The sequence below is a fragment of the Microcaecilia unicolor genome, chromosome 2 (assembly GCF_901765095.1).
Source record: "Microcaecilia unicolor chromosome 2, aMicUni1.1, whole genome shotgun sequence".
In the NCBI taxonomy this organism is placed as follows: domain Eukaryota; kingdom Metazoa; phylum Chordata; class Amphibia; order Gymnophiona; family Siphonopidae; genus Microcaecilia; species Microcaecilia unicolor.
This window is the reverse complement of record NC_044032.1, coordinates 302,477,804-302,505,437: the sequence shown is the minus strand read 5'-3', so window position 1 is coordinate 302,505,437 and position 27,634 is coordinate 302,477,804. Positions and strand designations below refer to the sequence as shown.

Genomic DNA, 27,634 nt, shown 5'->3' with positions numbered 1-27,634 from the left:
AACTGGGATTGGCATGTTCATCATTTACACGCATGCAGTTACACCAGCCAAAGACCTGGCATAAGTGTGACTATATAACTACGTATGTATAACTGCCAGTCTTTGGTAAGTTACATGCGTAAGTGGGAGTCCTACCTGTGTTCTGCCCATCTTCTACCTATATAATTGCCCCCCTCCACACACACATACACATTTACACACTATGGAGTAGATTCAGTAAATGGCACCTAAAATATCAGTGCAGAAAAAAACTCTGCTTAAGCGGTATTCTATAAGCCACGCCTAAAGTTTGGTGCAGTTTATAGAACAATGATTAAGTGTTATGATGGCACATAAATTTAGGCGCAACCATTGCGCCAACAAAAACATGGTGCAAATGCCTACGCCTAAATGTATACGCAGAGCACCCTTATTCTGTAATTACATGCATAACTCATAACCAGAGCCCCATCCCACCCCGAAATGTCCATGACCGTCCCCTTTCCGTGCCCCCTTTATCGGACCACACGTTAATCTTAGGTGAAGATCATGCGCCTAACTTTATGCACGTAACACCTAATTAAAGCTAATTAGTGCCAATAATTAGTGCCGATAATCAATAATCAAAAGGCAATTATTGGCACTAATTGGCCCGTTATTCAATTAAATTGTGCACATAAATCGGAACTGTGCCTAAATTTGCGCATGTAATTTCAGTCACACTATATAGAATCCGGGGGTATGCCAATTACAGGTGCTATTACAGAACACTGCTTAGGTGGCCTGCTGGCACTTCTCAGGTAAGTGGACTCTTATGCACATAAGTGCTAGTACTCTGAACATTTACATGTGCAAGGGGTACGTAAAAGCAGAAGGTAAGGGCTAGATTCTATATATGGCATCTGAAAATTACATGCAGAACAGAGTACACCTAAATTTTACAGAATAGCCTTAAATTTCCGCATGGTATATACAATAACCCCGAGCACCTCTCCATGCAACCAAATTTAGTCATGGCCATTTATGCCATCTTTTACTTGGCGTAAATCCAGATGCCTAAATTAGGAATAGAGCAGGTGTATTCTATAACAGCACACATAGATTTTAGAAATGCTCATGCCCCACCCATGGCCACTCCCCCCCCCCTTTTTAACTATGCGACTTAGAATTTATTTGCACCATTTTACAGAATATGCTTAGCAAGGTGTGTGCGTAAATCTTAATGCCAATTAGTGATAATTGCTTGTTAACATTCAATTAACAGTGCTGATTAACTAGTTAACCAATTAAGTTATGCGTATTGTTTTAGAATACACTTTGATTACTAAGCTGTATTAAGCAGTTACCATGGACCTTTGCTAACTGCTACGTCATGTTAAACCAGCCAATTGTAAAAAGCTGTTGCTAGCAGTTTAAAATGGGTGGTGGTGGGTTGCAGGATTGACAGGGGTGGAGCAGAGACATGGCCGGCCATAACAGCTTGCAAGAGGGTCAGTGCTGTATAATGTTATGATGGTCTATGGCTCAAGAGATAATGTTAAATGCACTAAGCATGGTTCAAATTAAGAGCAGTGAGGAAGCCATGGTGGTGCATTCCCCCTGATCTTTCTCACTCAGCACAGAAACCCCCCTCAATCATACATCTCGATCTGGTCCCTTCCTGAAAAGCAGACCCCCTTCCCCCCAATTCTGATACTCCCTCAAAGGCCTACCAAAGCCACCCCTCGAAAGCAAATCCAAGCAATACCCTGACGTCCTGGGAGTTACTCAGGGGTCTCCATGGTAGTCCAGTGGTCCGAAACAGGAGTAGTTCTCCCCTACTCTTATCCCAGCCCTGTATTCAAAATGGCAGTCGTGTTTAAGGGTCATCAGTGCCATTTTGAAGCCACGGCTGCGCTGGGAGTGCAGGAGAACTGCTCCTGTTTCAGACCACTAGATTACTAGAGAGGCTGCTAGGTAAGTCTTGGGGGGGGGGGGGGGGGACTTCCTCAGTGTTCTTAATTTGGGCACTTAATGCCACCTCTTGAACCATGCTTAGTGCACTTAACATTATCTCTTGAGCCATAGACCATCAAAACATTATACAGCACTGACCTTCTTGCTAGCTGTTATGGCCGGCCATGTCTCTGCTCCACCCCTGTCAGTCCTGCAACCCACCACTACCCGTTTTAAGCTACTAGCACAAGCTTTTTACAATTGGCTGGTTTAATGTGCAGTACCAGTTAGCATAGGTCCGCGCTAACTGCTTAATGCAGCTTAGTAAACAGTGGGTTCTTTGGGAGGATTGGAATGGAGGGATCTGCTCTTTTTGGAGAGTTTGAAATGGAGTCTTTTAAAGGAGGACTTGAGGAGGATTGGAATGAGGGGTTGTGCAAAGGGGATTGGACTAGAGTCTCTTGATGGTGGGGGGATGCTGGCTGGGGTAGGGGTTCGAGTTGTGCCTCCATGGCAGTTTCCTATTTGGGTTGGTTTTGGGGGTTTTTAAACTTAGGCCACCACCTCATTACATGCACTGGCACACAGCATGATTGCTCCCATGCTCTCTGCCAATGCATGTAACACTGTACCAGTACGGTCTCTGCCCTGTATGCATAATGTAGGGTAGATGCTGAGCATGCCCGTGCATTTTCCTCACAAGTTTTGCATTTAGCACACCAAACTTTTCCTATTAAGTTGCAGTAAGTGCAAAAACTTACACACTACCATGTGCATTAATAGCATTTGCATACATTAATACAGCAGTACACTTTAGTACATCTACTGCTTTATGCTTCCCCCACCCCATCTTTGTCTACCCTATCCAGACTTTGTTGTCATATGTAGTATAGCAAGCATTTTACAAAAGTCCTTCCATAATATCACTTACAAAAATGCGAAAGGGGATTTTCTGACTGGATGGATTAGTATTCTATTTAATCCTCAGTATGACTGATCCTTACTATGCTTTGCCATCCAAATATTACCATTCCGTATATTTTAACATTTAAGATCAAACCATATTTCTTTATATACAGATGGATCAAATTTTTGATTAAAACATTTTTGATTCACGAAGGGGAAGCTACTAATGAAATTATTTTGATATACTGCCTGCTTTGGATCAGAATTTGAGAATCAAATTTCTTGAGTAAAAAAAACAAAAACAAAACATCCTGCTTATAATGTCCAAAAAGCTGGACAGCTCACATCCATAAAACAGGAAAAACATCTAGACTTCCTGTTCATTTATGGCTGAGATGGACATTTTTGCACTGAAAACGTCCAAAATGAATACCTATTTTAGAAAGTGAAACAACCAACTTTTGAATGACAAAAAAAAACAGGGACATGAATGTCTATCTGGCATCATTTTCAAAAATATGGCCATCCAAACATCCTTGTAGAGCAGAGGCGCAGCCTAGTGGTTAGTGCAGTGGACTATAAACCAAAGAGCACGGGTTCAAACCCCACTAGAACTCTTTTTAAATAAATATGATCCTTCGAGGACCTGAAAAATATCTACTATACACAAATGTACACCACTTCTATAGCTTTCATGCTTGCAGATGTCTTACATATTTAGGTACAGTCAGTGGTGTGCTGGTAAATATTTAACAACAGGCTCTATCTCTATCTCCCCCCTCAAAAAAAAACAAAACAAAACCTGGTGCACCTAGAGCATCGCTGTCCTTCCCTTACCAAGCTTAGTAAGAAGGAAACCCCGGGAACCCCCCACCCCATAGCACATTCACCCTTTTATTCTGCTGCCAACCCCCACCCCATGGCACAATCATCCCTTTTGTCTGCCCCCAAACTCCCTCCCCATGGCACACTCACCCTTTTACTTTACTACTACTACTACTTAACATTTCTAGAGCGCTACTAGGGTTACGCAGCGCTGAACAGCTTAACAAAAAAGGACAGTCCCTGCTCAAAAGAGCTTACAATCTAATGGGCGAAATGCCAAGTTGGAGCAGTCTAGATTTCCTGAATAGAAGTATGTTGGTTAGGTGCCGAAGGCGACATTGAAGAGGTGGGCTTTGAGCAAGGCTTTGAAGATGGGCAGGGAGGAGGCCTGGCGTATGGGCTCAGGGAGTTTATTCCAGGCATGGGGTGAGGCGAGGCAGAAAGGGCGGAGCCTGGAGTTGGTGGTGGTGGAGAAGGGTACTGAAAGTAGGGATTTGTCTTGAGAGCGGAGGTTACGGGAAGGAACGTAAGGGGAGATGAGGGTAGAGAGGTAAGGAGGGGCTGCAGATCGAGTGCATTTGTAGGTTAATAGGAGAAGCTTGAACTGTATGCGGTACCTGATCGGAAGCCAGTGAAGTGACTTGAGGAGAGGAGTGATATGAGTATATCGGTCCAGGCGGAAGATAAGGCGTGCAGCAGAGTTCTGAACGGACTGAAGGGGGGATAGATGGCAAAGTGGGAGGCCAGTGAGGAGTAGGTTGCAGTAGTCAAGGCGAATGTCCCCAAACCCCCCACTCACCCCCCAATCATGACACATTCACTCTTTAACTCTGCCCCCGAATCACCCCCACCCCATGGCACACTCACCTCTTTTGTCTGCCCCAAAACTCCCTTCCCATGGCACACTCGCCCGTTTACCCCCAAGTCCTCCACCCCATGGCAAACTCACCCCATTTGAAATCTATGTATCATGTAGTTTCATGTGGCTGACCTTAGCCCTTCTTCTGAGGAGCCTGATGCAGCCGTGTCCCACTCCTGCCATCCCCCATCCTGCAAGTCAGCACTTTCTTCCTCATCTGCCCCCCCACTCCCGTGTTTACCTGTAAAGGTACCTTTTTCCCTTCCAAAGGTTGCCACTAGTAGTAGTGTTTCACACACTGCTGCCAGAGCTGGTCCCAAGCCTTCCTGCTGCTGCACTCAGTTCCAATGACATAACTTCCTATTGACACAAGGGTTGAATGCGGCGGTGGTGGGAAGGCTTTGGAAGTGGCGCCAGCAGTGGTGTGTGAAACGCTACTGCTAGCGACGAACTCTGGAGGGCAGAAAGATGCCTTTACAACAAGAAAACATGGGGGGGGCGGGGGGGGGGCTTAGCTGCCACACCGCAAGCGGGTGAAAGAGAGGAATACACTCTCTCTTCCCCTCCCCCGTTGGCTATGGCAAGGAGGAAGTGACCTGCTGAACAAAAGGTCACTAATCACTTCTTCCTCCTGTTCTGACTTAGACCTGACTGTTTATGTGAACTGGGGGATTGCGGTTCACATAAACAGTTGGTTCTAAGCTGCTGCAGGAGGAGGAAGTGACCTGCTGTGACTTCTTCTTGGTCCACGAACTGTGCTAGAGGGTTCAACAAGCAACTCACAAAATTTATACAAAATTAACAACAGGCTCTAGCAAGCTGGTTCCAGCACACCACTGGGTACAGGAGGTATTTTTTGTTTCTGGAAGGCTCAGAATTATTAAAAAGAGCTGAAGTGGGACTTAAACCTGGGTCTCTTGGTTCAGTCACTGCACTAACCACTAGGCAACTCCTCTGACTTGGCTGCTACTTTGTTCAGAAGGGCCATAATACCTGTAGCTGACATAGAGCCTGGTTTTCCTTTCCAGTTTCACTTTCAGGAGAGAGGGAGAGAGACAGCAAACTACTAGGAGATCAAGGAGGGGTCATGCATTAATCCCTCCAGTGGTCAGCTGCTCAATTAGAGCAACGTTTTGTAACTCGGATATGACAAACAGGTCTAAATAAAAACATCCTTCTTTTTAGACGTGGACATTTCTTCCCATTTGAAAATCTCTTAGACTTCTACTTTTGGGGCATCCTTAGTGTCACCCAAAATACACCCACAACATGCACCTTTGTTATTTGGATGAATTGTAGTGTGAAACATCCAAATTATGACTTTCAAAAATAAGGATTTGGATGTTTTTGGCAGATAATTTTAAGACATCTATCTGCTTTGAATATGAACATCAAAGATACTTACTTTGAAAGGCATGGTCGAATTGTAATTCTCTGGAATCTCCCAAGACAGTAGTACCGAAGTCTTCATGACAGCTTTGACATGAAAATTTTTTGCAAACACTGCTGGAAAATTAAGAACATTGTATTTACACTATATCTTGGAATTTGCCACGTTGTCCCCTTTCCAAACAAGCAGTCTTGAACTTTTTTTTAGATTGGGGCAAAAATGGAAATAGTGTTCAGAATTACATTTCTCTCGCCTGGAAATTGCTCACTCTAGTAACATTTTACAAAACTAGACTTTCTACTACAACAAGTCATGTTATATTTTCCTTACCTGTAGGTATTAAGCTGATGTTAGCCACATTTGTTGGGTATGGGACAAGTGAATACTAAGGAATCCAGAATATGTTAAGAATTATGTACTTTACCTTTTGGATTTGCCGATTCTATTAAAATGAATGGGACGATCTGTTTTATTTACAGGTTCCAAAACACTGATCTCCAAAGACTGACATTCCTTTCAATGTTAAGGTCATAAGCAGACAAATCCTACCTTGATCCACTGGCTGTGTCCTGAACTGGACACTTGGGCTAAATGGACCGGGCCCTTTGCTTGTGTGGGCACGTAATTTTACATCATACGTGGTATCTGGTTTTAACCCAGTGAGCATCACGCTGGTATCTGCAGAAACAATGTGCAACTCAACTGGATGGTGTGGTAGGTTGATATCCTTGTAAAGAATGGTGTATTTAGTGATAATGCCATTGCGCTCTGATAAAATGGGTGGCTGCCAGGATAGCTGGACAGATGAAGAAGTTGTACCGTCTGAATGGAGGTTTTGAGGGAATCCATTTGGAACATCCTCTGGGATAGAAATCTCTCTCACTGTCTCCTCTCCAAAACCCACTTTGTTTCTAGCTGAGAGCTTAAAGATGTAGGAGGCTCCTTTGTGGATGTCTGTGGCAGTAAAATGATCTTCCTTCTCAGAAAATTCCAGTGTCCTAAGCATATCCAAGTCCTTGCGGCCAAATTTCAAACGATAACCCAGCAGGGGGCCAAGGGTCTGAACTGGAGCATGCCATTGCACAAGGGCAGTGTTCATCTGTGTATGGCTAATCACAAGATGGGGTTTTCCTGGAACTGTAACATAAAATTACTATAATAATTATTAATATTAAAGCAAATGTCCATTTAAATTAACATAACTACATTGTAATGCTCATAGACCTGCTTTAAAAGGGTGTGCCAATAAGCAGCATTTTCTTTTGGATATTTACTCTTGCAATAAATTCATTGGGGTTCCTGAAGGCTTTTCCTCTACTATACAGTCAACAGCATGAAAACAACCCAATGAGTATAAACTGAGCTTAGGAACATGAAATGAAAACATTATTGTGGAATACAGTGAGCTGTAAACATGTCACTGCACAGACTGTAGATATATAACAGCTTCAGATGCTAAATGCCTACTATTGCAGATCAGCATTAATACAAACAACTTCACAAAACAAAAGACCGCTGATGAATGCTCACGTGCTATTCTTGCGACTAAAATTTAGGCACTCCCATTTAAGCCACATAAAACCAGGCCTAAATACTTGCTCCTAATTTAGGTGCAGATTAGGTGTATTCTATAATAGTGTGCATAGTTTTTTTGAAATGTCCACAAGCTGGCCATTCCACGCCCATGGCCATGCCTATATTTCAACTGCGCACATTAGAATTTCCATGCACGGATTTATAGAATACGCCTAGAAAGTTGTGTGTATATATTCTAATTAAAGCCAATTAGTACCGCTAATTGGTTGTTAAGTACCAATTATTGAGCTGACTGGTTTGTTAATCAATTAAGTTGTGCGTGCAATTTGGTCGAGCGGCCAAATTAACACGCACAACTTAAAGGCACCATTTGTAGAATTTGGGGGTTAGTAAAAATAGTCAAAATTAAACACAACCAGCTCTCGAAAAAACACACCTTAAATCACCTAAAAATGATTGCCCATGAAAGAAATTCTATAAATGGAGAACTGGAATTTAGTAATGTATGAAACTGGAATAAAAACAAGCACATTTTATAGTATTACTTTTTCTTTTCCTTTTGTAGAACAAATGCTAAAGACATGTCTCTAAGACAAAGGTTCTCAAGCCAATCCTCAGGACACACACAGCCAGTCAGGTTTTCAGGATACCACAAGGATTATGCATGAGACAAATGTGCACACAATGGAGGCAGTATATGCACATTTATTTCATGCATATTCATTGTGGATATCTTGAAAACCTGACTAACTGTGTACGTGCCAAGGACTGGGGTAAGAGCCTTGCACTAGGACACTGTACCAACACTAGGAGAGCAAATGTCCAAGAGGACAATTCCTCACTGGACCTCATACATTTTCAGAGATAATCACATATCGCCATGTTGAGACAGACAATGTATAGTAGAGTAATGGGTACATATGTAGAAATGGATTGTTGTGACTCAAAGTTGATGACTGTAAACTGAAATGTGCATCCATGGTAGCTAAACACCAGTTTCTTAAAAATGTTTCCCAACATCCATTTTCTCCATCTATTGTGACTTTACTGAGCATATGCAACCATCTTATCGTAGGGAAGAATATTAAGCACAAATGGAGAGTGTAAATTATGTTAGCTATAACTGATTTGTACTTACCCCTGGCTCTGTTTAGGCTGCCCAAATTTGGAAGCAGATCCCAGATCCGCATGTAAACTAATTAATCAATTGAGTTTTAACACTCTAATTCGTATTAACAAGTACTTAACTGGCAATAATTAGGTTTACGAACACACAACAGCAGATCAGGTTCAAAAGTAGGCTTGTCTTGCCTTTAGAGTCTGTTTGTAGAATTGAGGCAAATATTTTGGGGTATTTTCGGAACAGCATGTCACTACATGGAAACTGCTTTCACTCTGCTTTGAGTATACTGCTGTTACACTTTATAGAGTCGTTTGAGTGTAGGAATTTAAATTGATCACTGTCTTGCATAAACTACAAAGCTTTATTGTACATATTTTACCATTAAGGACTTTTTCTATGATGCAAACTATGGGGGGTCTTTTACAAAGGCGTGCTAATCATTATCGTGTATTAAACACTAGAGACACACTAAAACACTAGCAAGCCTTTGTAAAACAGGCCCTATGTTTTTACCAAGTCAAACATGAGGTTTTTTTTTATACCTTGCTGTTAAGTAGTGGGTGGGGGGGGGGGGCAGAGATATATGTAAGGATTAAAATGTAAATATACACATGTCATCTGGTGCCCTTACACCTTTTGTGTTTATATAACTGTTAGGCTTATTCTAAAGGCGTACTTTATAGAATGCGCTTAGGCAAATTTCATTTCAGTGCTAAATGTTTAGGCATGATAAATAGAATCTAGTCCTTAATGTGTAAATTCTAATTTATAAACGAGAGGGAATTACTTGACTGGAGTTGACAACACTTGATTTTATCAACCTTTAATGCTGAGTGAACGTATACTATGTACTTGACAGTTACTCAATATTTTGAACTTTTTTTTTCCTGTTATGGCAAAAAAAAAAAACCCCTCAAAGCAAACTAATTGATGCTTTCTGAACATGTCTTATAAGCCAGGCAGAATGCTTTGTTTTCCACCTAATTTAAAAATGTATTATGACAAACTCTAGACTTTATGTAATAAAAACTTTTCCAGGAGACATGAAATAAGTGAACCTGGCTCCATTCTGCTGGGGATATGGCTTAAAAATACAGAACTCTCTTTTGTTCATCAACATGCTCATATTCAGCTCTCTGTTCTCTGAATAGCATAGCATGGCACAGCCCATTAGCCTGCGATGTGATGAGACTTCCTGATATACTGAGATTGCTCTCTTGACTATCGGTTATGCCCAATTGTGAAGCAGAAGAGAGAGTGTAGATAGCTATGTCAAGGCATAGTTTTCTTTGTATTATAACTAGTTTTGAAACCAGTACAGCATATGCAGGAAAAGAAGAATACGCAGAAATAGAATACATACATACTTTTTTGGATTTCTAAGGGAGAGGCTGCTGAAAGCTGCCTCCAAAAAATGTGTATGATAAATTGTTTTTATTCTAGTAACGGCCCTCATGGCTGAGTCTTGGTTTGTCGGTAGTGCTTATAAAAATGCAAGAAAATTGCTACATCTGAAAAAGAATAGAAAAAAAATGAGGAAGCAGCTGGCTATTAACAAAATACATTTTCTCTAGAGAAAAACAGCAGAGTATAAACTTCTTCAGTCTGGTCAACATGAGAGCCCTTATAAACAGAGCACTATTGAATTGAAAATAATGGGTGATAGTTTTGGAATAGTTATGGAAAAGTACTGCTGAATAAGGCTGTTGGGCAAGAACACAGGATGCACAACTTCTGTATCGCTCAGCGTAACTGCATGCTTTAATGGACAAGAAAAAAGTGTTAAAATCCGAGAAAGGTTCTTAATCCACAGACCATGGGGTGAATTATATGTAATGACCATGAGACAAGACCACCATAGCAATACAGGTGCTGATGAGTAAAAAGCAAGACAAGAATTTGAAAATCAAGGTTGAGGTGCTGGCAGTAATCCTCTAAGAAAACACAAATCCCTCTGTATTTACTGGTGATTTAAACCTCACTGCACTCTTGGTAAAGGGATATTTTTAATATATACTTGACATCACCAAACTATTCATGCTGCATCTAGCCCTTTGAATTATAAGTCTTAAAACAATATAGAAATTCAGAAAAATGGCCATGAATGTGTCCACTTGCATAGGTAGTCCAGAAAAAATCACAATAGGCTCTAAGGAATGGAAAAAAGTGTGCTCTATTAAGACCCAACATGGGCCGTGTTTCAGCGTAAACTAACACCTGCCTCAGGGGGTCAGTTCAACCAGTTAGCACTGAATACATAAATAGTTGTTGTGCAAGAAGTAGAATCTCCCTGTTTTTTTCTGGAAGTTTGTTCCGCACTAGAAATTTATTTTCCTGTCTTCAGAATGGATATTCACTGTTCAGAGATTTTACTTCTTGCACAACAACTATTTATGTATTCAGTGCTGCTTGTTTCTTTTCTTGAAAGCCCATTGTGCTTTTTTTCTGAACTGCTTGTGTTGTATACTTTGACCCTCTCCGTTCTATGTTGCTCCACTTGCAAAAGTGCCAGCTGTGTGGTTGCAGTGGGTGTTTAAACACCACCAGTACAGTGTCTAAGGAGGGGTAATCCCCCTAATTCCATAAAAGTCACCAAAAATTGCATGTACAAATTTGAATATCAAGCCTATTAATGCCAATAATTGGCTTTTTTAACAAGCAATTATTGACACTAGATTTAATTGGAAAATGGCGCTTTTTTCAGTGCTGATATTTATGGTGCCATATATAGAGTTTAGCCCAATATATGTTGTGTTTAGCATGATAAAGTTGGTTGCTATATACATTTGTTAGAATCTTGATGTACTGAGGGGTCCTTTTACAAAGGAATGCAAAGCGAAGATACATACCTTTAGCAGGTATTCTCCGAGGACAGCAGGCTGATTGTTCTCACATGTGGGTCAACGTCCGTGTCGGCCCCGGAACAGGCATTTTGCAAGCAAAATATTTAAAAATCTTGCCAGAGTCTTGTAGCGCACATGCAGCGTGCACCGTGCATGCACGACCATCTTCCCGCCCGTAGCGTGAGTGTTCCCGCTCAGTTTAATCAAAAAGCAAATAATAAACAAACAATAGCTGCAAAGGGGAGGTGGGCAGATTTGTGAGAACAATCAGCCTGCTGTCCTCGGAGAATACCTGCTACAGGTATGTATCTTCGCTTTCTCCGAAGACAAGCAGGCTGCTTGTTCTCACATTTGGGGTATCCCTAGCAACCAGGCTCACTGAAAACAATGAACATTGGTCAATTGGGCCTCGCAACGTCGAGGACATAACATAGATTGACCTGAAACCATAAACAACTAACTGAGAGTACAGCCTGGAACAGAACAAAAATGGGTCTAGGGGGGTGGAGTTGGATTCTAAACCTCGAACAGATTCTGTAGCACCGACTACCCAAACCGACTGTCACATCGGGTATCCTGCTGAAGGCACTAGTGAAATGTGAATGTGTGGACTGAAGACCACGTTGCAGCCTTGCAAATCTCAATGGAGGCTGACTTTAAATGAGCCACTGAAGCAGCCATGGCTGTAACATTGTGAGCCGTGACATGGCCCTCCAGAGTCAGCCCAGCTTAGGCGTAAGTGAAGGAAATGCAATCTGCTAGCCAATTGGAGATTGTGCGTTTTCCGATGGCGACTCCCCTCCTGTTGGGATCAAAAGAAACAAACAACTTGGCGGACTGTCTAAAGGGCTTTGTCTGCTCCACGTAAAAGGCCAATGCTCTTTTGCAGTCCAAGGTGTGCAAACTGCTTTCGCCAGGGTGGGTATGAGGACAGGAAAAGAAAGTTGGCAAGACAATTGACTGGTTCAGATGGAACTCTGACACCACCTTAGGCAGGAACTTAGGGTGCGTGTGGAGGACTACTCTGTTGTGATGGAATTTGATATAAGGTGCATGCACTGCCAAGGCCTGAAGCTCACTGACTCTACGAGCTGCAGTAACAGCCACCAAGAAAATGACCTTCCAGGTCAAGTACTTCAGATGGCAGGAATTCAGTGGCTGAAAAGGAGCTTTCATCAGCTGGATGAGAACAACGTTGAGATCCCATGACACTGGTGGAGGTTTGACAGGGGGCTTTGAGAAAAGCAAACCTCTCATGAAGCAAACAACTAAAGGCTATCCAGAGATAGGCCTACCCTCTACACGGCGATGATAAGCACTAATCGCACTAAGGTGAACTCTTACGGAGTTGGTCTTGAGACCAGACTCTGACGTGTAGAAGGTATTCAAGCAGGGCCTGTGTAGGACAAGAAAGAGGATCCAGGGCCTTGCTGTCACACCAGATGGCAAACCTCCTCCATTTGAAAGAGTAACACCTCTTTGTGGAATCTTTCCTGGAAGTAAGCAAGACTTGGGAGACACCCTCTGAAAGACCTAAGGAGGCAAATTCTAAGCTCTCAACATCCAGGCTGTGAAAGCCAGAGACTGGAGGTTGGGATGTAGAAGCAACCCCTCGTTCTGAGTGATGAGGGTTGGAAAACAGTCCAATCTCCACGGTTCTTTGGAGGACAACTCCAGAAGAGGGAACCAAACCTGACTTGGCCAGAAGGTTGAAAATCAGGATCATGGTTCCAGAGCCTCGCTTGAGTTTCAGCAAAGTCTTCCCTACGAGAGGTATGGGAGGATACGCATACAGAAAGCCTGTCCCCCAATGTAGGAGAAAGGCATCTGACGCTAGTCTGTCGTGGGCCTGAAGCCTAGAACAAAACTGAAGGACCTTGTGATTGATCTGAGTGGCAAAAAGATCCACCGAGGGGGTGCCCCACGCTCGGAAGATCTTGCGGACTACACCCATGTTCAGTGACCACTCGTGAGGTTGCATTATCCTGCTCAGTCTGTCGGCCAGACTGTTGTTCACACCTGCCAGATAAGTGGCTTGGAGAAACATGCCGTGACACCCAAAGTCACATCTGGACGGCTTCCTGACACAGAGGGCGAGATCCGGTGCCCCTCTGCTTGTTGGTGTAGTATATGGCAACCTGATTGTCTGTCTGAATTAAGATTACTTGGTTGGACAGCTGATCTCTGAAAGCCTTTAGAGCATTCCAGATCACTCTTCATTCCAGAAGGTGGATCTGCAGACCTTTTTCCTGAAAGGACCAGGCTCACTGAGTGTGGAGCCCATCTACATGAGCTCCCCACCCCAGGAGAGATGCATCTGTCATCAGCACTTTCTCTGGCTGAGGAATGCGGAATGGTGGCTCCATGGTCAAATTGGATCGAATCGTCCACCACTGAAGAGAATTCCGAAAGCTGGTGGACAGTTGGACTACATCTTCTAGATCCCCCACAGCTTGAAACCACTGGGAGGCTAGGGTCCATTGGGCTGATCTCATATGTAGACGTGCCATGGGCGTTACATGAACTGTAGATGCCATGTGCCCCAGAAGTCTCAACATCTGCCGAGCCGCGACCTACTGAGATGATCCAAACATGGATACCAGGGACAGAAAGTTGTCCGACCTTGCCTCAGGAAGATAAGCTTGAGCTGTCTGAGTGTTCAACAGGACTCCAATGAATTCCAATTTTTGGACTGGGGTGAGATGGGACTTGGGATAATTTATGACGAACCCCAGTAGTTCTAGCACCTGAATAGTCATTTGCATGGACTCCAGAGCACCCTCCTTCGAGGTGCTCTTCACCAGCCAATCGTCGAGATAAGGAAACATATGCACTCCCAGTCTGTGTAGTGACGCTGCGACTACAGCTAGGCATTTGGTAAACAATCTGGAAAGGCAGTACACGGTACTGAAAGTGCTGTGTTCCTAGCCGAAATCAAAGATACTTCCTGTGAGCTGGATGTGGGTGTAAGCATCCTTTAAGTCCAGCGAGCATAGCCAATCGTTTTCCTGAATCATGGGAAGAAGGGTGCCTAGGGAAACCATCCTGAACTTTTCTCGGACTAGAAATTTGTTCAGGGCCCTTAGGTCTAGGATGGGACGCATCCCCCCTGTTTTCTTTTGCACAAGGAAGTACCTGGAATAGAATCCCAGCCCTTCTTCCCCTGGTGGAACGGGTTCGACCGCTTGGGCCTGTAGAAGGGCGGAGAGGTCCTCTGCAAGTACCTGTTTGTGCTGGGAACTGTAAGAATGAGCTCCCGGTGGACAATTTGGAGGTTTGGATTCCAGATTGAGGGTGTATCCTGACCGGACAGTCTGAAGAACTCACCGGTCGGAGGTTATGAGAGGCCACCTTTGGTGAAAAAATATGACCCCCCCCCCCCCCCCCCCAACAGGCAAGTCATCCGGCATAGACACGTTTACTGAGGCTATGCTGAACTGGAGCCAGTCAAAAGCCCATCCCCTGCTTTTGCTGTGGAGCCGCAGAGGTGCACGCTGGTGACCAGAATGAGAACGCTGGGACTGAGCCTGGATAGGCTGCCAAGAACCAGGAGTGTACCTACGCCTAGCACAGGAATAGGGAGCACTCCTCTTCCCTCCAAAACACCTTCTAGATGAGAAGATAGTAGCAGAAGACGCCCAGAAGGAGAGAGAATCCATAGCATCATTGTGCTTCTTGATCTGGTCAACGAGATCCTCTACTTTTTCACCAAAAAGGTTATCACCCCGGCAGGGAACATCCGCCATCTGCTGCTGGTCCGAATGATCCAGGTCAGAGACATGCAGCCATGAGAGTCTGCACATCACTATAACTTGGGCAGTGATCCTGATTGCTACATCAAAAGTGTCAAACGTACCCCTGGCCAGGAATTTTCGGCATGTCTTCTGTTGCCTGACCACCTGGTGAAAGGCTTGGCCTGCTAGACAGTTGCCTCACCGAGTTCCACAAGTGGATGCTCGTGAAGAGCTGGTATGTTTGGATTTTGGCAGCGAGCATAGCGGCCTGATACGCCTTCCTCCTAAAAGAGTCCAAGGTTCTAGATTCTCTGCCTGGGGGCGCCGAGGCATAGTCCCTAGTACTCTTGGCCCTTTTGAGAGCGGACTCCACCACCATGGAATTGTAAGGTAGCTGAGACTTCATCAATCCAGGCTCCCTGTGGATCCGATATTGGGATTCAGTCCTTTTTGGGATCACAGGATTAGACAGAGGGAATGACCAGTTTCGCATAAGGACTTCCTTGAGTACATTATGCAAAGGAGCCATTGCAGCCTCTCTAGGTGGAGAAGGATAATCCAGGACCTCGAGCATCTCAACCCTGGGCTCATCCTCAACTTCCATAGGGAAAGGAATAGCCGCAGCCATTTCCCGGACAAAGGAGGTAAAGGATAGACTCTCCAGTGGAGAAAATCTCCTTTCTGGTGGAGGGGAAGGTTCAGAAGGAATCCCATAGGACTCATCAGAAGAAAAGTACCTGGGATCCTCCTCTTCCTCCCACGAACACTCATCTTCAGTATCGGACAAGACATCTCTGAGAGCAGTCTGAAACTGAGCCTGCCTTGACGCCGAGGAACGACGTCCTCGATGGCAGTGCCGAGAAGTCGATGCCCGCCTGGACTCCAGTGAAGCTTCCTCCACTGACGTCGAAGGGGAGTCGACCTGGGTGGCAGCCGACACCGATGCCGCAGGCGGCACCGAGGTTGGGGACCTCACCACAGGCGAAGGGCCAGATACCGCTGCAGCAGATGTCGAGGCTCGGGATCAGGTACCGGGCTGCTAGACCGACGTATCGGCACCTCCTGAATAGAGGGAGAGCGATCCTCTCGACGCCGACGCTTCTCGGGTGCCGAATCCCTCGATGCACCGGAGCTTCCGGCACCGTGTGTCAAAGGAGAACGATGACGGTGCTTCTTTGCCTTTGCTCGACGTCCGTCATCGAGACTCCTCGGTATCGATGAGGAAGACATGGAATCCTCACGTCTTCTCGGGGCCGGGTCCGACGAAGGTCGGTCCCGGGGGGCCTGCATAACAGGAGGCCTCGAGACAGGTGAAGACCCACTCGATACCTCACTGCTCCCAGCACAAGTTGGTCGTTCTGCAGCCATTACCTTCGCTCCTGATGTCGATGCGTCCTTCGATGTCGACGTCGAAAGACCGGACTGAGCCCCAAAAAGCTTCTCTCGTTGGGCCTCTCAAGACGCTTGGGTCCGTTTCTTCATACAAAGACACAGACTGCAAGCGGTTGGGCTGTGGTCGGGCCCAAGGCACTGGATACACCAAGCATGGGTATCGGTACCCGAGACAGTCCAGTTGCACCGAGTACAACGTTTGAAGCCGCTGGGTTGTCTTCGATGACATGGAAGAAAAAACGGCTTCGGTGAAATCAAAAGACGCGATCGTGCCTGTTAAAAGAAAAAAGGGCACGTAAAAAAGGGAACAACCCGACCACGTGGCCTAAGCCGGCCGAGTCGAAAAACAAAGGAAACTTTAAAAGGGCAAAAAAATAAAGAAAACTACGGGAATTTTTTCTTTTCTTTTTTTTTAAACTGTAAATCAATATGCAAGATGTGCACATATTGACAGAATAATGCTTAAGTGGAATTTTGGCACATTTGTATACACACATCCTGCTATGTCTTTATTTTAATGATTTTATTTACATAGGGGGGTCTTTTACTAAGCCGCAGTAGTGTTTTTTGCTCATGGTAAAAATCAGCTAGCACTAAACACCGAGACACCCATAGGAATATAAAGGGTGTCTCAGCGTTTAGTGCCAGCTGATTTGCAGCATGGACTAAAAGCGCTGCTTTGTAAAAGACCCCATAATTGGGGCGTAAGTCTGAGTGTATAGAATTGCCTTGATAGTGCTGGGGTGGAGTGAGGGTTGAGTGTGGGGGTTCTGCCCAGTCCTACGGATAACCAGGGATACTCAGCCATTATCTTCATAACAAAACAAGTAAAAGAGAAACTAAATATAATCATAACAATGTAACTATATCAAATTAGAAGATGTAAGACCAGACCTTTGAAAAAGAAAAGTTTTCAAGATTTTTCTGAATTTTAGTGCTGGCATGACCTTAAGGATAGAGGCAAGATATTCCAGCATATAGAAAATTGATACTGTAATGAGGATGTAAACTGTTTAAATGATTTTAATCTAAGAGTATCTGGAAAATGCAGCATAAACTGATTTTGAGTAGCGTAGCGAGAAGCAGCATCTCATAAAGGCACCACTAAATTCAACAAATAACTAGGCAAATCTCCCTAGAGGATTTTAAAGATATTTAACTTGAACTGTATTCGAGCTAATATTAGCAGCCAATGCAGCTTCAGATAATAACTTTAACAGATTTGAATATTAATAAACCAAAGATTAATCTGACTGTTGCATTTTGCATTACTTGTAGACTGTTAATTAGTGCCTTAGAACAATGGATCAAAACGAAATTACAATAATCTAATCGAGATAATACAAGGATCTGGACCAGTATTTGAAAAGCACCCCTAGTAAAGTATTTCATGACTGCTCTAAAGGGTCCTTTTACAAAGGCACGCTAGCATTTTTAGCACATGCTAAAAATAAGGAATAAATGGGTGTCTCTAGCATTTAGCATGAGCTGAAAATTAGCGTACACTAAAAACTCTAGTGCGCCTTTGTAAAAGACCCCATAAGCTACTTAGAATACAATATGTTTTCTTCATAATTTAGGAGGCATGCTGTTGCATGGTTACAGAGTTATCAATTCTACACCTACAATTTTAGATTGCAAATCTAAAGAAATGAGCTCCCACCAATCATAAAATTCTTCCTGTATCTCACACCAGTGCATGTTCCTACTCAGAGAAACTATGCTTTTTCTTTATTAAGTTTCAGGCAATGAATTGAAATCCAAGATTCAATTAATTCTATAAATTTCTGTATACAGGATAGAGTGTCAATCCTTATTGATATGTGTGGGTTAATATATTCTGTAATCACAAAAGAGAGGGTAATACAGCATACAAGCATACAATATAGACAAGAAAAAGCAACATTGGGCCTTCAAGAAAGAGACAATGGCAGTCCTTTATTATGAAAAAGACCCGACACGGGCCATGTTTCGGCGCACAAGTGCCTGCCTCAGGGGTCAAACATAAAAACACAAAGATAATTATAAATACACATTTCACAAAAATAAACATCCATATCATAAAGTAATAAACAATTAAGATGCAAAAACATAAAAATAATAAGATATAAAATACAATATTAAAAATAAATATATGAGGATCAAGATCTTGTCAGTGATAACCCAAATGTTTAAAATAAAATGAAATAACTAAAATAAACTTCCATGAACCATTATGTACAATCATATACACATTAATAACACCATTTACAAAATCATAGAATGAATTAAAATAATATGATATATTAACCTATTGTGATATGACTCACTCTGTAAATATTATAGTACATGAGTGTTATGGCAAATTGTATGTTGTGAGCAAGCAGTGCTGAATATATATCTGCATGAAAAAAAAGGGGGGGGGGGGGCTTACCACAGTGTGTCTTCACAATATATGAGCAGGAATGTTCAGACAGTCTGAGTAAATTGCCTAATGTGAAACATGAAGGTGTGTTAAAATATCCATTGAATACTTAAGAAAACGAGCTCACCTCTATGGTCCATTATAAACAATTGGGCATAGTGTTTAAAAATCTTGAATGAGTACTATCACTTCTATGATCCACCCCACACAAATCAGGAAGATTTACATTTACCTAGAAGCTTAATGTTAATATATCATATTATTTTAATTCATTCTATAATTTTGTAAATGGTGTTTTAAATGTGTATATGATTGTACATAATGGTTCATGGAAGTTTATTTTAGTTATTTCATTTTATTTTAAACACTTTGGGTTATCACTGACAAGATCTTGATCCTCATATATTTATTTTTAATATTGGATTTTATATCTTATTATCTTTATGTTTTTGCATTTTAATTGTTTATTACTTTATGATATGGATGTTTATTTTTGTGAAATGTGTATTTATAATTATCTTTGTGTTTTTATGTTAGACCCCTGAGACAGGTGCTTGTGCGCCGAAACACGGCCCGTGTCGGGTCTTTTTCACAATAAAGGACTGCCATTGTCTCTTTCTTAATATATTCTGTTTCATATTTTGTAATGACTTCTTTTTAGCTTGTCTGCCATATTGAACTTAAAATTGTATGGGAAAATGTGGGGTATAAATGTCATGAATAAATAAATAAGTTAAAATGTACTGGTGAAAGAAGGAAAGCTCCGACGCACCTAACATGCTGTTCTCCATCTATCAGAAAAGACGCCACCTTTCTTAAATATAAGGCTATGGAACTTAGATTTAATAGGCATTTATGCGCGTAAATTTATGTACAATATGAAAAAGGGGGTGCAGAAATGGGAGGGGCATGGTTGGAATGGGGGCATTCCTAAAATTAACACACATTGTTATAAATAACGGATATATGTGCCTAATTTAGGCGTGATTCCTGGGCATAAGTGCTGTTCTATAAACCACTCCTAACTTTATGCATGGCTTGTAGAAAAGTGCTTTTCTCTGTGCCAATTTTTTGGGCACCATATATAGAATCTAGCCATAAGTGACAGCATAACATCCAAGGGTTATTCTGTAAGACAGCACATAAGTGGTATACTGCAGTATCTCAACAAGCGGTATTGGTATGCGAGACCTCCCCAGGGGGTACATGGTGTTTGACTCCTGGCCAAAAAAAAGAAAGCCCAAGTGTTCCCTCTTGGTCTCTCCTTTTGCTGTTGGGTTTCTTTCCATTTTGCTCCTCTATTGTGCGATGGCATCCCTCCCTCCGTCTCTCCACCCCCATACCTTTTCAAAGCTGTCTTAAAGAGGTTGCCTGCAGCGGGGGAGCAATTCACAACACGCTGCTCGTGTCAATATTGGAGCCTTTTGTATGACACAACTTCCTGTTTCTGCATAGGAAGAGAAGGTCAGACAGATGACTCAGATGTCGGCAGAGGCAGCACATTGTGAATCGCTGCCCGCAACCTCTAAAACACCTTTAAAAAGGTATGGGGGGAGAAGAGAGGAAGGGAGGGATGCCATCACAAATTAGAGAAGAAGTAAAAGGGAGTTAAGCCGGACCGTGGAAGAGGAAGAAGGAATGCAGGACTGATGGTGGGTGGAAGGAGGGCTAAGGAGATAAGCTAGACAAATGATGGCTGGGTGAGTGAGTGGGGTGAGGAGAAAGAGATTTAGAAAAACTAGACCAATTTAGGGGGAGGCGGAGGGAGGGAAGGAGATGGGGAAATGCTGGGCCAATGGAAGTGAGGGTAGGAGTAGGGATGGGCCTAGAGGGAGGAGAAATGCTGGATATGGGTAGGTAGGTGGGGGGGGGAGGAGAAAACCTGGGTAATGGTGGGTGGGGTGAGGTAGGGGTAGGAGAAGGAGAAAAGCTACACTGAGGTGAGATGAGGAGAGGTAGGGTGGGGAAAAGGAAAAAAGCTGGACCAATGGTTGGTTGGTTGGTGGATAGGGAAGAGAAGGAGAAAAGCTGGACCAAAAGTGGAGGGGGGGGGGGGGGGGGAGAAGGAGCAAAACTGGTCTAATGGTTGGTTGGTGGGGGTAAAGGAGGAAAAGCTGGACCAATGGTGGGTTGGAGGAAAGAAGGCAAAAAGCTGGACCAAATGAGTGGGGTGGGATGGGGAGGAGGAGAAATGCTAGACAGGGGAAAGAGAGGGCATAATGGTGATGATGGGAGGCACGAGACAGCAGGATTCTAGATATGAAGTGATAAAGAGTGGGGAGATGCTGACTATTGAGAGAGAGAGGAGAAAATGGGAGAGAAGGGGGAGATGATGAAGTGGAGAGTCAGCGGGGGAGCCTATGAGGGGAAGGAGAAGAAAGGGATAGAGATGGGATGCTATGGGGGAAGGAAAGAGTAAAAAGGAGAAGTTACATTGTTGGCCAGAAAGGAGAGATGCTGCATGGTTGGGGTAGGGAATGAAGAGGGGCAGGGAGATGATAGCCTACAAATGTTGGGGGGAGAGAGAGAGGAAACACATTTGGCTACAAGAGTAGGGGTGGAAAGGGAGATGGGCTCTAAGGGTGGGGGTGGGAAGAAGGAGAGAGAGAGACAAGATGCTGATGTACAAAGGTGGAAGAAGGGGAAATGCTGAACATGATGGAACCATGTGTGAGAGTCTATGAGGGGCTGTCAAGGAGATGAGTGAAAGGAGGGTGGTGAGTGCAGAATATAAAAATGTGGTGAATGGGAGGGCGACAAAAGAAGAGAGTGGGGAAGAAGTGAGATAAAAAAATGGGAGAGGTAAGGACTGAGAGGAGGAGATGGAAAGTTGATAGGTATGTGAAAAGTAAAAAGAAGGAGAACTGGAAGTGAAATCTGAACTGTCAGAAAGGTAGAAAAGAAAGAGAGAAAAGAGCTAAAAGGGAAAGATAAATATGTCAGAGACAGATGTTAGGGGATAGAAGACAGGAGGAGTGAGGAGAAAGGACAAATGGAGAAAGTGGGCAGAAGACAGATAGGAAAGCAGAAGAGAGAAACTCACTGGGGCCAACATGATTAGAAAAATAAAATGTCCAGACAACAAAGGTAGGAAAAAAGTGTTTTATTCTGGATTTATGAACTGGAATATGCTAGTTTTGGGAAATATATATTGCGGGTACATTAGTATTATGTTCAGTACAAGAGTAAATGAATTTGGTTTTATTTTTCTAGTGTTGATTGCTAAATTTTGACTTTTTAGGGGTTACCAGTTCAATTTTTGTTTTCATATTTCTGTTTCTAATTTGTGATCTTTATTTGGTGCATCTCTGTCTCTGCATAGCATTTCAAAATATTTGGGGGTGCCAGGCAATACAAATAACCCCTCCATGGCCATAATGAAGGAGCTTGCTCAAAATTCGGGGTGCTCAGTACCCATTAGATCCACATATCTAGCTCCTATGTGGCTGTGTTTTGATTGAGGTGTAGTTTGCTGTGTAGAGATCTATAGAAATCCCACTTGTTCTGTTTGAACAGTAGTAGGTGTATTGGTGTTTTACGGCCCAGTGTAATATTTGTAGTGTTTGCCTATTCGTAGGTAGGGTTCTTGCTATTTGAATTTTAGGAATTAGTGCTAGTGTTGTATATGTCAGGTTTCCTACACATATGGTTAGTTGTCAGGTTTTGTATTTTATAGTTTGTCTGGTAGTGGAGAGATTTATGTTGCTGCTGTTCAGATGACCTGAGAATCAGAATATTTTTGTATGGTGACTTCCAAGGAGAAATGTCCAACCTGTTGGGAGGTTGGATTTTTGTGGATACAGAGAATGTATACATTTAATTCATAAGAACTGATATACTGTGTCAGACCAAAGGTCTTTGGAAATGTAAGCATTCCTCTGCTCCAACCCTGCTACTCTGCCCTGCAGAGGCAAAAAAAAGCATGTGCTTCAGCAAAAGTAGACATTTGTTTCTTTTTGCCATTGCAGAGCAGTACTTCTTAATGTCCATCAGCTGGCAAACATATCTGAAGAGAACACTATGGTATAAAATGTGTAAATGTTGAGAAAAACAATGATTAGTTGATGATTTTGTTGATAATGTTGCAAATTTGTACTACTGTGGGTGACTCCACAGTCCTGGCTGCCAAGCTCCTCTTCATCTTTCTCTGGGGTTGGAAGGAGATATGTTGGTTCTTTTACACTTCCACTGTTGGCGTTATGATTGTTGCAGTTGTTGGCAGGGCTCAGGCTGGCCATAGACAGTGACAGCTCGCTGCTGGAAGATGTGGAACCTCTGAGACCTGACGAGCTGAAGCAGCTGAACGGAGGTGAAGGCGAGCAGGATGAGAGCTGGTGAGTACAGAACCGGATAGACCAGGCTGGCCAGCAGGGCTAGGAGGCAGTATGTGTGTGTGTTCTCCTCTCCCTGTCAGGGACTGTCTTTGCGCCAGAATGCGTGTATACTGCACATTAAGTACATGATGATTATCTTCTGACCCATAGTCACATTAGAAATTCATATAAACTAACCCTATTTAGTCAAGTCACGTTTCCTGGATTTTCCAAGAAAGCCTGGGTGGCTACTATCCATCTCAAACCCTCTCACTTCCTATCCTCAGTCCCCCTCCCCATCCTCATATAAGTTTCCCAATCAGTGCTCAATACTGGAAGGAAATAAGGTGTGGTGGCAATGTAATCCCAAAATGAGGAGTAGGAAGGAGCATGAGCACAAGGACTGGCAGAAGAACTGCATATCCTATCTTCACATCACTTTCTCCTTTTTTCCTTTATGATGGTTTTCTTCACGGAAAATCAACAGCAAAAAAACAGTGGTCTTTAATTCTGCACAAGAACTAGGTGACAACTCCCATCGCCATGGGAGGCAAAAGATCTCAGAAACAAGCCTGTTTGACTCCAAACTGCATTCTTCTGGTCAAAAAACTTCTCAGTGTGGGATCACTTTGAAAATAGTAACTTCTTCAATTTTTAATTTATAACTCATATTTCATTCCATAAATAGAATCGACTGTTCCCAGGCTGAACATTTTTTCCAAGACACTGAAATTTGGGAAAGTACTAGTACATTACCTGCTCCGGTGGTATATACCACTTTTGGCTTGCTGCGAGCTCCATCTCCTTTTGTCGTGTAGGCTGTCACAGTGATGGAGTATGCAGTTTCAGGCTGCAGTCCAGAGATTATCATTACCTACAATTAAATATAACCAGAAAATGTTGAATCAAACATCCATTCCATAGTAAGAAATACCGGAACCAGCTAGCTCACTTTCCATGCAAATTTAGAAAATGCATTCCTATACAGCAAGCATCTTGTGCTATCAAGATAATTTTAGACACTAGCTTTCATTTTGATGATTCAAAACTCAGTCACTGCCAGGAATTTGAAAACGTAGCTGTCACCTAATATCTGTGCAGTTCAAATAGTCATTTGCAATGCTGCTGTATCAAATAAATTTAAGGGCAATAAATGGACTACAGGCTGATAGACTTAGCTTGTATGATATTAACGTAATAATCACAGAATAATTAAGGCCACTCTGAACAGAGTTGATCTATGTGTTCCCGTCACGGTGGTATATTAATCTCTGATCGAGTAAAATGCACGCCCATGGGTCTATCATTTCAATTACTCAGAATGATAAAAGGGAATCTATGAAGAAAAGTGCCTTCAGAAAATACAAGCAAAGTGTGCACATGCAGAAGTATCTCCATTTTAACAGTTTTAGGCAGGATTACATTTCTATTCAACATGGAAGCAAATCTATAAGTGGGCACCTCCATTTAGATGCTGAAAGTGTGAGCAGTGGGAGCCCATTCTATAACACAACTTAGGCACCCAGGTTCTGTTATAGAATATCAGCGTAACCCAGTATTGGTGCATCTTAAATTTGCATGCCCGGAATTACACCAGCCTAGAGACCTGGTATAAATGCATGAGGAAATTTTAGTGCATGCTAACCGTGTAAACACCCATAGGAATATTATCGGTGTCTATACGGTTAGCATGGGCTAAAAACGCTAACATGCCTCAAGCATGGCTTAGTAAACAGGGCTCTTAGATTACTGTATAATTTACATGCATAAGTGGAAGCTCCACCCATGCATATGCCCTCTCCTTCCATTTATTCCCTGCGCCTCTTAGGCACGCCCTTACAAAATACTGCTGAAGTACCTTGTTGGCCTTTTTGCGGTAACTGCTGCTGTTCTGTAAATTTACACATGCAAGGGGTACAGAAATGTGGATGCCCAGCTCTAGAATTGCCTTTTATGTATCCTGGGATCTCATGCAACAATAAGACATTTTGAACTGCTCTATTGTGATCAGTTCTGCTAAGCAAAAATGCAGCCTGTTTGCAAAAAAACAATCACTTTCATAGACTTGATTTGGGGTAATGCTATCTTTAAGAGCAATGCTCTCCAAGTTGCATTAGAAGGCAGTTAGTTACAGCCATCAAAATTAATTGCACAACAGTTGGAGTTTTGCACTGTACACGTTTCAACATCATGTCAACTCCACATAAAAATTAAGATTGAGAGATTGAATGATCCACATGAATAAAAGTGGATGGAACTTTCAGAAACATGTTAGTGCATGCACTTGCACAAATAAAATGCCAACAGAGCAAAAAACAACTTTTAAAAAGCAGACTTTTTAGCTGTCCAGTCAATATTACTCACATGTTCAGCAGTATCATCATATTCCCACTGATATAGAATAATGTTGGAGAGAAAAAAAAGGAAATGAAGAAATATTTGTAGGCTGGCAAGCCAATTTTGTCCTCCTTTTTATTATTTGCAAAATCAGGCAGCGCTAAGATTATAAAAACTGTGCTGGTAATTGGAGCTTGCTTCCAAGCAATTTTAATTTTTTTCTCCTCCAGGCATTCTAGATTTACTATGCCTATTTCCCAGGGTGTTTGTCAAGCAATAGAGAATCACCAGCATGAATAAAGAAAGTCTATTGCTTTCCTATTTAATTGTGACTTTTCCAAAACCTAGCATCTATGAGGGGCAGAATAGTCAGATGTCAACTACAGTAGTAGCATATTCTGACACCTTCAAGCGTACACGTGAAGTACGTCAATGTCCTCAAATACAGCAAATGTATCAGCCTATATAACAAAGTGCTGCAAACATTACTCACAAACACTAATCCTACCCTAGCCAGTTGGTGACCAGCCCAGCAGATCAAAAGGATTGGAGTGATGGCAGAGGGGGAGGGTCTTGCTCCAAATCTCAAAGAACAAGTATCTCCAGCTTATGAAAATACTGTAAAATGAGTTTATCTAGTTATTTCCTAACAGCTTCCTGGATGTCTTAGCACAATTGATGATGAAGCATTTAGGATTAGATGTACTAAAGTGTACCAACACATAAACATACACTACGGATGTGCACAGGGAAAATGTTTAGCTCAATTTGGGGGGGGGGGGGGGGGTTATAAATAGTGTTTCATTCATTTGTATTAAAGTAAAGGGGCAAAGAATTCTGCATTCTAACAGTGGCATTTTCCCATCCATTTTCAAAGAAACTCGCTTGAAACTTCCTGACAAGAATCTGACAGAGAGGCAACAGCACTACAAGACATCGAAACTGCTAGGGAGACTCCATGATGTCAAAATATAGGCAATGGGCACTAACAAAGAAGACTGTGAAAAACTGCAGGAAGACCTTGTGAGACTAGACATCCGAACAAAAGACAAAATTTAATGTGGAAAAATGCAAAATGATGAAAACGTTAAAGAATAACCCTAATGAAAATACTAAGTTCCACATTAGGAGTCACCACCCAGATAAAAGATCTTGGTGTCATCATGGACAGTCTGGACAATATGCTTGGACAAGCTGGCGTGGTAGCTCTGTTAGTCCACTTTTAAAGGTAATAAATAGAAATAAAATGAAACAAAAAAGAAGATATGATACTTTTTTTATAGGACTAACTTAATACATGTTTGACTAGCTTTTGAAGGCAATACCACCTTCTTCAGATCTGACCGTGTGCAATTCTGGTCATCGTATCTCAAAAAGATATAGTGGATTTAGAAAAGGTACAGAGAAGGGCAACAAAAATGGTAAAGGGGATGGATGACTTCCCTATGAGGAAAGGCTGAAGTGGCTAGGGCTCTTCAGCATGGAGAAAAGACGGCTGAGAGGAGATATGATAGAGGTCTATAAAATAATGAGTGGAGTAGAATGGGTAGACGGGAATCGTTTGTTTACTCTTTCCAAAAATACTAGGACTAGGGGGCACACAATGAAGCTACAAAGTAGTAATTTTAAAACAAATTGGAGAAAATATTTCTTCACTCAACATGTAATTAAACTCTGGAATTTGTTGTCAGAGACTGTAGTAAAAGCAGTTAGCCTCACAGGGTTTTAAAAAAAGGTTTGGATAACTTCCTAAAAGAAAAGTCTTTACGTCATCATTAACATGGCCTTGGGGAAAATCCACTGCTTATTTCTAGAAAACCATAAAATGTATTCTACTGTTTTGGGCCCTTGCCAGGTACTTGCGACTTGGGTTGGCCACTGTTGGAAACAGGGACTGGGCTTGATGTACCTTCAGTCTGTCCCAGTATGGCAAACGCTTAAGTTCCTATGACCCAAAGAAAGTATTGCCTTTGAAAGCTAGTCATAACGTGTATTAAGTTAGTCCAATAAAAATTATTGTATCTTATTTTTGTTTTATTTTATTTCTATTTATTATCT

General features: G+C 42.5%; 1 protein-coding gene across 12 annotated transcripts in view; it reads right to left on the bottom strand.

The window, feature by feature from the left end:
• PTPRD (protein tyrosine phosphatase receptor type D) overlaps nucleotides 1–27,634 on the bottom strand; it is a 1,064,164-nt gene that overhangs the window by 398,753 nt on the left and 637,777 nt on the right. For 4 of the 12 annotated variants that reach the window (XM_030194294.1, XM_030194298.1, XM_030194297.1 and 1 more), the window contains 4 exons: nucleotides 25,604–25,630; nucleotides 23,996–24,113; nucleotides 6,444–7,031; nucleotides 5,910–6,007 (listed from right to left, as the gene is read on the bottom strand). In XM_030194294.1, the coding sequence (XP_030050154.1) occupies nucleotides 5,910–6,007; nucleotides 6,444–7,031; nucleotides 23,996–24,113; nucleotides 25,604–25,630 (831 nt within the window). Of the gene's footprint in view, nucleotides 1–5,909; nucleotides 6,011–6,443; nucleotides 7,032–23,995; nucleotides 24,114–25,603; nucleotides 25,631–27,634 lie in introns of all 12 variants that reach the window. The other 8 variants (XM_030194293.1, XM_030194296.1, XM_030194295.1 and 5 more) reach the window with 3 other exon arrangements.